General features: G+C 40.0%; 1 protein-coding gene across 13 annotated transcripts in view; it reads left to right on the top strand.

Annotated features, from left to right (window-relative positions):
• The window catches only part of ACAP2 (ArfGAP with coiled-coil, ankyrin repeat and PH domains 2), a 178,034-nt gene that overhangs the window by 150,948 nt on the left and 13,295 nt on the right, over positions 1 to 13,791 (top strand). For 9 of the 13 annotated variants that reach the window (XM_017956118.3, XM_017956115.3, XM_017956117.3 and 6 more), the window contains 7 exons: positions 3,715 to 3,806; positions 5,425 to 5,609; positions 6,017 to 6,121; positions 6,506 to 6,598; positions 8,828 to 9,015; positions 9,462 to 9,571; positions 12,016 to 12,126. In XM_017956118.3, coding sequence (XP_017811607.1) covers positions 3,715 to 3,806; positions 5,425 to 5,609; positions 6,017 to 6,121; positions 6,506 to 6,598; positions 8,828 to 9,015; positions 9,462 to 9,571; positions 12,016 to 12,126 — 884 coding nt within the window. The remainder of the gene's footprint in view (positions 1 to 3,714; positions 3,807 to 5,424; positions 5,610 to 6,016; positions 6,122 to 6,505; positions 6,599 to 8,827; positions 9,016 to 9,461; positions 9,572 to 12,015; positions 12,127 to 13,791) is intronic. The other 4 variants (XM_017956123.3, XM_017956121.3, XM_017956120.3 and 1 more) reach the window with 2 other exon arrangements.

Below are 13,791 nucleotides of genomic sequence, written 5' to 3'. Positions count from 1 at the left end.
TTCTCGCTCCCTTGTGCAGGCTGTGTAGTGGTGCCATCACAGCTTACTGTAGCCTGGACTTCCTTGGCTCAAAGAATCCTCCTGCTGCAGACCCCCCGAGCAATTGAGACCATAGATTCATGCCACCATGCCCGGCTAATTTTCATACTTTTTGTAGAGACAGGGTTTCACCATGTTGCCCAGACTGGTCTCGTGCTCCTGGGCTCAAGCAATCCATCTACCTTGGCCTTCCAAAGTGCTGGGACTACAGGTGTGAGTCACTACCCTTGGCCTAGTTCAGATTCTATGCCTTAATTTTAATCTTTTCTGATTAGATTCTTATTAAATATATAAGAAGTCTATTGCTATACTAAACTTCATGATGGATTAGTAAAGCTTTTGACCCCACTGGGTTGTTTTAGCATAGGGTGATTTGCAAATTTACATTTGTCAGGTTAGGAGTCATCATACCAAGTCTTCCTTTTTTCCCTAAGAATTTATATCTATGAAAATGTCATAAATAATTTTAGACCACTACAGGTTTCTGATAAGATTTACAAAATTTGAAATAGTAGTATAATCCTTTTAATTCCTGCCACCTAGTTTACCATATTGTAGAAAATAGATGAGTTTAAGGGTTGGAATATATACTCATTTGTTTCTGTCTGAAAATTGTGGCCGGTGTGGTGGTTCACACCTGTAATCCCAGCACTTTGGGAGGCCAAGGTGGGCAGATCACTTGAGGTCAGGAGTTTGAAACCAGCCTCGCCAACATGGTGAAACTCTGTCTCTACTAAAAATACAAAAATTAGCAGGGTTGGTGGCACATGCCTGTAATCCCAGCTACTGGAGTGGCTGAGTCAGAAGAATCACTTGAACCTGGGAGGCGGAGCTTGTAGTGAGCCGAGATCGCACCACTGCACTCCAGCCTGGGCGACGCAGCAAGACTCTGTCTCCAAAATAAAAAGAAAGCAGATACTAATTCCCATTCTTTTTAAAATAGGATGTTTTTTATTTTTTTTAAATTCACTCATTTTTATGACAATATTTTTCAAATTTTAATCATAGTATATTGTGAATTTATTTAACGTAAAAAATGTGTGCCTAACTCTTGATAGTTTTTTCCAAGTTCTCTCTCTTTTTTTTTTTTGGAGAGGCAGGCTTGCTGTGTCGCCCAAGCTGGAGTGCAGTGGTGCGATCTCTGCTCACTGCAAACTCCACCTCCTGGGTTCACGCCATTCTCCTGCTTTAGCCTCCCGAGGAGTTGGGACTACAGGCACCCACCACCACGCCTGGCTAATTTTTTGTATTTTTAGTAGAGACGGGGTTTCACAGTGTTAGCCAGAATGGTCTCAATCTCTTGACCTTGTGATCCGCCTGCCTCGGCCTCCCAAAGAGATGGGATTACAGGCGTGAGAGCCACGGTGCCCAGCCTTTTTTTTTTTTTCTTTTTTTCCTTTTTTTTTTTTTTGTGACGGAGTCTCACCTTGTCGGCCAGGCTGGAGTGCAGTGGTGCAATCTCAGCTCCCTGCAACCTCCACCTCCTGAGTTCGAGCGATTCTTCTGCCTCAGCCTCCCGAGTAATTTTTTTTTTTTTTTGTATTTTTTGTAGAGACAGGGTTTCGCCATGTTGCCAAGGCTGGTCTTGAACTCCTGGCCTTAAGTGATCCACCTGCCTCGGCCTCCCAAAGTGCTGGGATTGCAGGCATGAGCCACCACATCCAACCAATTTTTCCAAATCCGCAGCCAACTTTCTTAGCATCAGTAATTGAAAGATCCTTTCCTTTCCCATCATTTTCTTATTTTTCCTTTGCCTTACATTGAATTTCTTGTAAATAAGGTCGATTTCTGTGCTACTAATCTCAGTGATGCCTCACAGTACCAGTGTAGATTTTAAAGAAGACTTTGTATATAATAATTAGTATCTTTACTTTAAAAATGAAAAATATGCTGTGTAAAACTAGGAGTAATAATTGGTCAAAGAAGGAATTAGCACATTTAAGATTTTTAAGAGGTAGCTGGGCTATGGGACGAGGGGAAAGAAAGTGACAGGGAGAAATAATAGAAACAATAAATGGAAGGCCGGGCACGGTGGCTCACGACTATAATCCCAGCACTTTGGGAGGCTGAGGCAGGTGGATCACCTGAGGTCTGGAGTTTGAGACCAGCCTGACCAACATGGGAAATCCCGTCTCTACTAAAAATACAAAATTAGCCGGGCGTGGTGGTGCATGCCTGTAATCCCAGCTATTCTGGAGGCTGAGGCAGGAGAATCACTTAAACTTGGGAGGCGGAGGTTGCGGTGAGCCGAGATCGTACCATTGCACTCCAACCTGGGTAACAAGAGTGAAACTCCATCTCGGAAAAAAAAAATTAAAAAAGGAATAAATGGAAATGACAGAAGAGGGATGTCATAGAAGTAATGGAACCTCAAAAGGGCTCATGATTAAGGAAAAGGAGAGAGGCTGGTGTGATAGGTCATGCCTGTAATCCTAGCACTTTGAGAGGTTGAGGTGGGCAGATCATCCTTGAGGTCAGGAGTTTGAGACCGGCCTGGCCAACATAGCGAAACCTTGTCTCTACTACAAATACAAAAACTAGCTGGGTTTGGTGATGGCCATCTGTAATCCCAGCTACTCGGGAGGTTGAGGCAGAAGAATCACTTGAAGCCGGGACGTGGAAGTTGCAGTGGGCCAAGATCACGCCACTGCACTCCAGCCTGGGTGATGGAATGAGACTCTGTCTCAAAAAACTTAAAATAAAATAAAACAAATGAAATAAAATAAAAATAGGAGAAAAAGGGAAACCATTCTCTTGCCTGTGAGAGTGCTCTTCCCAGACTTTACTCCTGTCGTTGGGTCCAGAGAGCAGTTTAATCCTCTTGTTATCTCATCCCAGGCCTTGCCCACTCCCACATCTCACCTGTCCCAATACTTTAACCTCTATTCTCTAGATAGTGGTAAAGTCATCTTAATGTCTATTAGTGTCCCTTTTACCTACATATGATTTTTCAGGGAAATGGTTTGGGTGATCTGCTGTTGGTAAAAATGTTTGTTTTTGTGGTCAAGCCTGGAATTGGGCATAACTAGAAGCAATAAGATTAGCCAAGAAGGTAGAGATATAATTTACTAGCGAGGCAAGGAGAGCTTGAACAGAATTAAAGAGGTGAGTAGCAGATGGAAAGGAAAATCTAGAAGAATTTGGAACATATGACTAGGAGTTGTTTGTTATCTGAAGACAGAACCCAACCCAAAAAGAGGTACGTTCAAAAATAATTACCAGAAAGTTATAAATTTGATAGATTTGCATATTTCTAGGAACTAGACATGAAAACTGAAAAGAATAGATACTTAATTTTTAACTTACCGTCCTAAGACTGGCTAGTACTTACTGTATAGATAATGCTTTGTTGTCATACTTCTTGCCTTACTGTGGACATAGAGATAGATACAATAGCTGTGATATGTGGATAGATAGACATGTAGAGAGAGAGAATGACTCTGGTGGGGTTGATCATCTTCTAGGGGAGGTAGTTTGGTGAAGAACAGCAAAGTGATAATATTACTCTCAGTTCTTGTTTCATTTTGTTTTAACATAAAATTTCTTTGTAGAATAAGCAACTATAGAATATGCAAGGGAATTAGTTAACTGTACTTGCTTAAAGGACTTTTAAATTTTAGCTTATTTTAAGGTCTTTAATGTATAGCTTATTTTTCTTTTTTTTTTGCCAAATAGCTTATGTGTGAGTTGGGGAATGATGTTATAAATCGAGTTTATGAAGCTAATGTGGAAAAAATGGGAATAAAGAAACCACAACCAGGACAAAGGTACTATTTCACTTGTCTGTTTCCCCCTAATTTAGGAATATAGCTATGATTTTTATTTCACCGTAGTGATTGATTTATAACATTGAGACAAAGTGTTTAGAAGCAGTCATTGCCACTTCTGTTCAAATGCTGGCTATCTCTTTCTTCAGTATGTTAATTAGATAATTATATTGTATTGAACATATAATCAATGATAGGCTCTAGGGTAGAGAGAGCTTAAAAATTAGGGCTCTACAAGGCTGGGCGCGGTGGCTCACGCCTGTAATCCCAGCACTTTGGGAGGCCGAGGCGGGCGGATCACGAGGTCAGGAGATCGAGACCATCCTGGCTAACACGGTGAAACCCCGTCTCTACTAAAAATGCAAAAGTTAGCCGGGCATGGTGGCGGGCGCCTGTAGTTCCAGGTACTCGGGAGGCTGAGGCAGGAGAATGGCGTGAACCCGGGAGGCGGAGCTTGCAGTGAGCCAAGATGGCGCCACTGCACTCCAGCCTGGGCGATAGAGCGAGACTCCGTCTCAAAAAAAAAAAAAAAAAAAAAATTAGGGCTCTACATAGGAATGTAGAAACCCTTAACAGTCAGTTAAAGCAGAACTAAGTTCTGTCCACGGCAGCAGCATTCCAAAAGGGGTAATCTATTCATTACTGTCTCTAAGGATCAAGTTTCTGTTCATCTACAGTGGATAATTTTACACTGTTCATACTTAATTTAGCAAAGATTTATTAATCACATAGTTTATGCATGTCATTATAATATCGAAGAACTAAAGATGCGAAGTGTGCCTCCGGAAGGGGAGAGTACTTGATTGCTGTGTTTGAAATTATTCTTCCAATTCTGTATAAGGAGGGCTCATTGAATGCAGTGGCTAAGAGTTGGTACCTGCAAAGCACATGATTTTTGTTGTTGATACTGATTTCATTCTAAGTCTTTATGTATGGCCAATTGTATTTGAAAGTTATTGCTGTCTAAACCAATATCATTTAAATCAGAATCTTAATTATTTGCTAAAACAAGACTGTTATTTCAGACCTTGAAATAGCCTTCTATTTTAACCAAAGACCTAAACTTTTTAAGAGGATATAAGTAAAAAGTATAGAACAGATATGGCGTTTTATGATGGTATCATAAATTAGAAGTTTATTTTATTTCTTCTTAAATTAATAATGCTATATGTTGTTTTAAAGTGGTCTTATGAAAAATTATGGCCATCAGTAGTGCTAGTTCAGTATGTGAAATTATTTCTTTGAGTAAAAATGAAAATAAAGTTACTTTCTATAAATGTTTAAGTTTTTTTTCTGGTGATGTTTTCTACTCTGCAAAAAGCATGAGGGGAGTATAGAAATGAATAGCACAGAAATTAAGAGAAAGGAAGAGTATCATATTAATATTTGTGATTTTTCAGTTAGGTTATTGTTTATATTTCACTTGAGTGTGAAATCATAGTTCATTAGGTATTTGGAAGGAAAACATAATATATATGTGTATAATGTCACAGATTCAGTTTTAACCAGTATTACATTCAGTGACTTTGTTTGAATATATTCAGTATATAATGGTTTGTTTAGTATTAGCCATGCTAAGAGGTTAAGCACAACATCATGACATTTTTATGTGTATCAGACAGGAGAAGGAGGCATATATCAAAGCAAAATATGTGGAGAGGAAATTTGTGGATAAATATTCTATATCATTATCACCTCCTGAGCAGCAAAAAAAGTTTGTCTCTAAGAGTTCTGAAGAAAAGAGGCTGAGCATTTCTAAGTTTGGGCCAGGGGACCAAGTCAGAGCATCTGCCCAAAGTTCAGGTATTGCAAACTTTCTTACTGTGTCTATAGCTGTTTTCTTAAGCTCAGATCACTTTTATAATCCCTGAACTAATAGTCATTGTCATATTTTTTAATGTTAAAAACCTGTTCCCTTCTACATATTCTAAGAAAAACTGAATTTCTATGTCTTTAAAATAGTTAACTTTAAACAATGCCATAATATTTCACCTTTCTAGGTAATACGTATATTCTAAGAAATAAAACTGCTTAAAATGCAAGGGGAGATGGGAATTGTAAACCTGACATTCCAAAAGCCCTAAGTATCTGATTAACTACCTGATTTCCTTCCTATTTTTTCCTCCTAAATTTTTTCCCAGTAACGTTTTTTCCTGCCCTTTTCCCTTCTTATGGCCTGCTTTGTGCTTTGCTAACTTGCATGTCCCCAGTGATTGCTGTAAATAGCGACGAGGCCAGGCGGGAGTCTCTGTTTTGTCCTGATGAGCTAGATTCACTCTTCTCCTACTTTGATACTTCTTCAAAACTGCGTAGTAGTAAGTACTACTCTTGTGGAGCATTCCAAGTCTGTGCCAGTGGTCATTGTGCGGTGTGGCCATCTCTGTAGATGTTACCCATTGTCTGAGAATTACACATTCTTACAGTCATATCATAAATTAAGCTCTTTACTACCCCTGACATATTATGGAGTAATGAGATGTGTTACAACTCTGAAAATAAGTTTATTTTCAGGTTTTGTGATTGATTTATATCTTGATAAGCTAAGTGTTGAAAAGGGTTAAAATTATATTAAACGCATTCTACTCGTGGTGCCTGAGTTCATGTTGATGTGTAAGAGCTCATTTTAAAACCTTGTTTGTGGGAGATTGTTTTCTAAATGGCATGAACTTTAATCATTAGTTAATTTTTCTTTAAAACAGTCAAAAGTAATGACAGTGGAATTCAGCAGAGCTCTGATGATGGAAGAGAATCTTTACCCTCCACAGTGTCAGCCAATAGTTTATATGAGCCTGGTGAGTTCTGATGAAACTCAATGTTAATTGGTTTTGTTTGCTGAAAAATGCATGTGGTAAATGTCTATTCTTGATTTTTTTTATATATATATGTATTTTTTTTTTTTGAGATGGAGTTTTACTGCCCAGACTGGAGTGCAGTGTTGTGATCTTGGCTCACTGCAACCTCTGCCTTCCAGTTTCAAGTGATTCTCCTGCCTCAGCCTCCTGAGTAGCTGGGATTACAGGAACCCACCACCACACCCAGCTAATTTTTGGGTTTTTAGTAGGGACGGGGTTTCACCATGTTGGCCAGGCTGGTCTCAAACTCCTGACCTCGTGATCCACCCGCCTTAGCCCCTCAAAGTGCTGGGATTTGAGCGCCCGGCCCTACTCTTGATGAAATATTTTAAAGGAAGGGGTTAGTTTTTTAGAAGGTAACTAGGTGAGGAGTAATACTCTTAAATGAGAAAGCAGCAATTTCTTCATATTTGGAAATTCTGTCCTAGTTATATATTGTTCATACATTTTTAAAATTTTTATTTATTTATTTATTTTTGAGATGGAGTCTCACTCTGTCACCCAGGATGGGGTGCAGTGGTGTGATCTCTGCTCACTGCAAGCTCCGCCTCCTGGGTTCACGCCATTCGCCTGCTTCAGCCTCCTGAGTAGCTGGGACTACAGATGCCCACCACCATGCCTAATTTTTTTTTTTTTGTATTTTTAATAGAGATGGGGTTTCAATGCGTTAGCCAGGATGGTCTCGATCTCCTGACTTGGTGATCCACCCACCTTGGCCTCCCAAAGTGCTGGGATTACAGGCGTGAGCCACCGCACCTGGCGTACATTTTATTTTTTATTTTGAGTCTCACTCTGTTGTCCAGGCTGGAGTGCAGTGGCACAATATTGGCTCACTGCAACCTCCACCTTCTGGGTTCATGCAGTTCTCCCACTTAGCCTCCCGAGTAGCTGGGTTATAGGCGTATGCCACCGTGCACAGCCAATTTTTGTATTTTTAGTAGAGATGGGGTTTCATCATGTTGGCCAGGCTGGTCTTGAACTCCTGACCTCAAGTAATCCACCTGTCTCAGCCTCCCAAAGTGCTGGGATTATAGGCATCAGCCAGCACACCTGACCCATAATTGTACATTCTTCCAAGCCTCATGGTATGTGCTAAAATTGCCTTACCAACTGCCATGGATAATTTTTAATCCACGTGAACTGTGTGTCTTACTATCCTTTATGATTCCTTGTGGCTGTCCTACCAGGAGAACGAGATCGGCAACTCCTCCCCATTAGATTTCTCTTTTGACTTGTGCTTTATGCCTTTGTTCTCTCCTCCATGATTTCAGTGATTTTGGTCCTGCAGAATACTCAGGGGAGTCAGCACTCCTTAAATTATTTGAAGTGCTTGTAGTGCAAATTGGGATGGAATTGGACCATCCTAGGAATGAAGGGAGGTTTGGTCTAGTAGTAAAAGTTTTTATGGATTCTTGCTGCTTCTTAAGTCCCAACATTTAGGAATATACTCAATTTTAATAGAGTACAGAGTAATTAGCCTATCCCTTGGATACTGGCAAGAACAGAAAGGCCTGACGTATCAGTGATTGTCTTTATAGGAGAAGAAGGTGGAATGTTGGGGAATATCTATGTGAAAATCTCCCATAAGCTCATTATGATAGATTAATGGTTTCTTATATCATAGCTTTATTTTTTAAAAATCATGATAAAATGCACATAAAATTTATCTTAACCTTTTTTTTTTTTTTTGAAGACTGGGTCTCACTCTGTTGCCCAGGCTGGAGTGCAGTGGTGCAGTCTCAGCTCACTGCAAGCTCCGCCTCCCAGGTTCAAGTGATTCTCCTGCCTCAGTCTCCCAGGTAGATGGGATTACAGGTCCCTGCTACTGTGCCTGGCTAATTTCTGTATTTTTAGTAAAGATGAGGTTTCACCATGTTGTCCAGGCTAGTTTTGAACTCCTGACCTCAAGTGATCCATCCGCCTCGGCCTCCCAAAGTGCTGGGATTACAGGCGTGAGCCACCGCGCCCGGCCAACCTGGCCCATCTTAACCATTTTTAAGTGTACAGTTTAGTGGCATTAAGTGTATTCACATTAGTGTGCTACCATTACTGCCATTCATCCACAGAACTCTTTTTATCTTGTAAAACTGAAACTATACCTATTAAATATTTTTTTTCTTTTTCTGCCAAGAGCTCATTTTTATTGATGTATTTGTGTTTGCTTTTCAGAAGGAGAAAGGCAAGATTCTTCCGTGTTTCTGGACTCGAAACATCTTAATCCAGGACTTCAGCTTTACAGGGCGTCATATGAAAAAAACCTTCCTAAAATGGCTGAGGCTTTGGCTCATGGCGCAGATGTGAATTGGGCCAATTCCGAGGAAAACAAAGCAACACCACTTATTCAGGCTGTATTAGGGGTATGTGTTTATACAATGACATTTTCAGTAGCAACTGAATATAAAAAAAAATCATAATACATTCTGAACTGGCTTTAGTATTATCTTTGCTTCAAGAGATGGGTTGGAAAATAGAAGGAGCCTCTGTGCTATTAATAGTAGTGGTTTTTGAGCATCACTTTGATTGTTTCAACAGTTTTTTTGCAGTGGGAGAGAATTCCGATAATGAAAGTAGTGTGTTTTGCTAGTTCACAAACTGCAAATGAATCTCTATTAGAATTAATTCTTGGGAAGAAAATAATATAATTTATAATTTCTCTGCTTTGGCTGAGGGATATTCTTTCTTTTGGAGAGAATGAAATGGAAATGCTATTTGAGTAAAGAGAACTAATTGTTTTTAAAAAGAAATGTATTACTGTTTCTTGTTATTTGCTTTTGTATATAGTTATCCTCTTTTTTCCTTTAAGGGCTCTTTGGTGACATGTGAGTTCCTCCTACAGAATGGTGCTAATGTCAACCAAAGAGATGTCCAAGGGCGGGGACCATTGCACCATGCCACCGTCTTAGGGCACACAGGGTAACTGCAGTGCTTTAATATTTAAGGAGACTTTATTTGAAAAATTGTTTTGAATTAATGTTGTAGTTTTTCTCAGGTTAAAGTTTTTAGGTCATGTTTGTAAGGAGATGTGTTCCGTGACTTACTTTGTCATGATGGAATTTGAAAGTTAAAAAAATCTCATTCAGAAAAAGCTACTATTGGTTTTCAGATATGAAAATTTCAAGGCTTACTTTGACCTTAACTTGTCACTAAATAGATCAGTTTTAGTACTTAACTTTCTCTGTTACTAAAATTTGGTGATTTTGTCAGACAACTTAAGCCTATGTTTTGTGTTTATGCAGGTACATATACATTATTTCCATAGCATGCACACACATAACCTATTTAAGGATAATTTGATGACTTTGTAATTTTTAGTTTTTCCATAGGATAACTAAAGTCAAATTCTAAACTAAATTCTTACTTTGGGTTATGGATGTGTCTTCTGGAGTGATAGTAAGATTCACAGAACAATAAAACCTTGAAAATTGACTTTCTATTATTAGGAAGTATACATGAAAGAAAATGTTGGCTTTATATAAAAAATTTGTGTCTTAAGCTTGTTTCTTAATAAGACATCTCAGGGTATCCGATTATTACGTGGCAGATAAGCAAGAAGCTCTTATTTTAAAATATTTTTAAAATAGCATCTTCATTTATTTAGAGATGGGATCTCACCCTGTTGCCCAGGCAGGAGTGCAGAGGTGCGATCATAGCTCACTATAGCCTTGAGCTCCTAGGCTCAAGTGATCCTCCCCTAGTAGCTTGCATTATAGGCGTGAGCCCTGTGTCTGGCTATTTTTATTAATTAATTAATAATTTGTTTATTTTGAGATAACGTCTTGCTCCGTCACCCAGGCTGGAGTCAAGTGGCACGATCTCAGCTCACTGTAACCTCCGCCTCCTGGGTTCATGCTGTTCTTCTGCCTTAGCCCCCTGAGTAGCTGGGATTACGGGTGTACGCTACCACACCTGGGTTAATTGTTTATATTTTTAGTAGAGATGAGGTTTTATCATGTTGGCCAGGCTGGTCTTGAACTCCTGACCTCAGGTGTTCCACCTGCCTCGACCTCCCACACTGCTAGGATTACAAGCATGAGCCACCGTGCCCGGTCATGTCTGGGCATTTTTACATTGGCTTGTTTTCTTCTATCAGCAAGAAGCAAGGAGATTCAGTCTGACAACTTCATCATTAAAACTTGCTACACTTAAAAAAGGTAGTATTTAAGGTAGTACTTAACTCATACTTTGTATTTTCTTCTTTTTTTTAAGAGATGGGAGTCTCACTGTGTTGCTCAGGTTGGAGTGTGGTGACTGTTCATAGGCACATTCACAACTCACCACAGCCTTGAATTCTGGGGCTCAGGGTCTCCTGCCTCAGCTCCCCAAGTGGCTGGGACTACAGGCACGCCCTGCCACTCCCAGCTAATTTTTAAATTTTTTTTAGAGACAGAGTGTTGCTATGTTGCTCAGGCTGGTCTTGAACTTTTGACCTCAAGTGATACCCCCTACCTCCGCCTTCTGAGTAGCTGAGATTACAGGTGCTTACCTTGCCCAGCCATTATTTTCTTCTTAAACTATCAAAATTCTTTCCATTTTATTTCATAGACTCCATTTAGTCATTCTTTCATATTTTTAAATTTTTATCAGTTTATTCAAGTCATTAATATTTGCGAGTACAGCAAGGAGATTACTTCCCATTCTTTGCTGTTGTATTATCATTATTGTGAAGTTTACATTGCCTTGGCTTTCTTCATTTTCAAATAGTGACCTTGAGTGATCTTTTTTTCATTTAGGTTTATAGATACCTGTGCGCATCTTTGCATGATATTCTTTTTTTTTTTTTTTGAGACAGTGTCTTGCTCTCGCCCAGGCTGGAGTGCAGTGGCACGATCTCGGTTCACTGCAAGCTCTGCTTCCCGGGTTCAGGCCATTCTGCTCCTTCAGCCTCCTGTGTAGCTGGAACTACAGGCACCCGCCACCATGCCAGGCTAATTTTTTTTTTTGTAGTTTTAGTAGAGACGGAGTTTCACCATGTTAGCCAGGATGGTCTCGATCTCCTGAGCTCGTGATCCGCCCGCCTCGGCCTCCCAAAGTGCTGGAATTACAGGCGTGAGCCACCGCGCCTGGCCTTTTTATGATACTCTTTGAGGGTAGGGACCACACCTTATATATCCACCATGCTGTCTTTATAGCACCAGATTAAATAAGATAACGTATGCAAAAATACCTTGAGACTTGTAAAATGTTGATCTTGATAAGCTTTTATTAGTAGAGTTAGTGTTCAATTAATAGTTGTAGAATGAAAGAAGAATTTCCTAATGAAAATGTTATTTCTTTAAGTTAAGTAGTACTTTTTTAAGGTGAATACTAATTTTTTTTTCTTACTGACAATATCTCAAAAATGCTGTTTTCTTAAACAGGCAGGTATGTTTATTCCTAAAACGAGGTGCCAATCAACATGCCACTGATGAAGAAGGGAAAGACCCTTTGAGTATAGCTGTGGAAGCAGCCAATGCTGATATAGTAACCTTGTAAGTACTTCCTTTTTACTTGATTATTTCCATACAGTGAATTGCAGTTGTCCCTCGGTTATCCACAGTGAATTGGTTCCAAGACCCTGTGGATACCAACATCCACATATGCTCATGTCCCTTATATAAAATGGTATGCATTTACACGTAACTTACGTACCTCCCCCCATATACTTTAAATCATCTCTACTTATTACACCTCATACAATGGAAATACTATGTAGTTTTTATACTATAGTGTTTTGTATTTGTATTTACTTACTTACTTATTTATTTATTTATTTTTGAGACCGACTCTCGCTCTGTTGCCTAGACTGGATTGCACTGGCTCACTGCAACCTTTACCTCCCAGGTTTAAGAGATTCTTCTGCCTCAGCCTCCCTAGTAGCTGGGATTACAGGCATGATCCACCACAACCTGCTAATTTTTGTATTTTTAGTAGAGACGGGGTTTCACTATATTGGCCAGGCTGGTCTTGAACTCCTGACCTCAAGTAGTTCACCCACCTCGGCCTCCCAAAGTGCTGGGATTACAGGGGTGAGCCACTGTGCGTAGTGATTATTTTTTATTTTTACTTTTATTTTTATTTTTGAGACAGAGTCTCGCTCTGTCACCCAGGCTGGAGTGCAGTGGGACCATGTTGGCAACCTCCCATCTCCTGGGTTCTAGCAATTCTCCTGCCTCAGCCTCCTTAGTAGCTGGGATTACAGGCCCCCACTACCACGCCCAGCTAATTTTTTTATATTTTTAGTAGAGACGGGTTTCACCATGCTGGCCAGGCTGGTCTTGAACTCCTGACCTCAGGTGATCCACCCACCTCAGCCTCCCAAAGTGCTGGGATTACAGGTGTGAGCCACCACACCTGGCTGATTATTTGTATTTTTAAATTATTGTATGGTTATTTTTTATTGCCTTTTTTCCCCTGATTATTTTCCATTGGTGATTGGTTGAACCCACAGAGAAGGACAGCCAACTGTACTTCCACACAGTGTTAACATAGCGTTGTGCATTGTGTGAGCTTCGAAGTTGGCTGGTATTTATTTTGTGCCGTGTACTTCTCTAAGCACGTTAAATGTATTAAACACTTTAAATGCATGAACTTATTTGGTTCTCACAGCAGCTCTATGAGGAAGATATTGTTAATATTGTCTTCATTTTATAGAAAAAGAACCCAAACCGTAGATCATTTGAGATGTTAGTACGTGGTGGAGTTGGGATAGGAAACCAAGAATTGTGTCCCTAAAACCCATGTTCTTAGCCATTTGTGCTATACTGCCTGATACAGAAACAGAAAACCAGTGACTTTAAAATGGTTTCTTTTTTTTTTTTTTTTTTTGGGACAGAGTGTTGCTCTTGTCACCCAGGCTGGAGTGCAGCGGCACGATCTTAACTCAGCAACCTCTGCCTCCTGGGTTCAAGCAATTCTCCCGCCTCAGCCTCCTGAGTAGCTGGGATTACAGGCATGCGCCACCATGCCTGGCTAATTTTGTATTTTTAGTAGATGAAGTTTCTCCATGTTGGCCAGGCTGGTCTTGAACTCCTGACCTCAGGTGATCTGCCCACCTCGGGCTTCCAAAGTGCCGGGATTACAGGCATGAGCCACTGCACCTGGCTAAAATGGTTTCTTTATCTCTTTGTATAGTACTAGGGCAGAGGCTGGGATTG

The sequence above is a fragment of the Papio anubis genome, chromosome 2 (assembly GCF_008728515.1).
Source record: "Papio anubis isolate 15944 chromosome 2, Panubis1.0, whole genome shotgun sequence".
Classification (NCBI taxonomy): Eukaryota; Metazoa; Chordata; class Mammalia; order Primates; family Cercopithecidae; genus Papio; species Papio anubis.
Note: the sequence above shows the minus strand (reverse complement) of the source record. Positions and strands in the feature narration are given on the sequence as shown.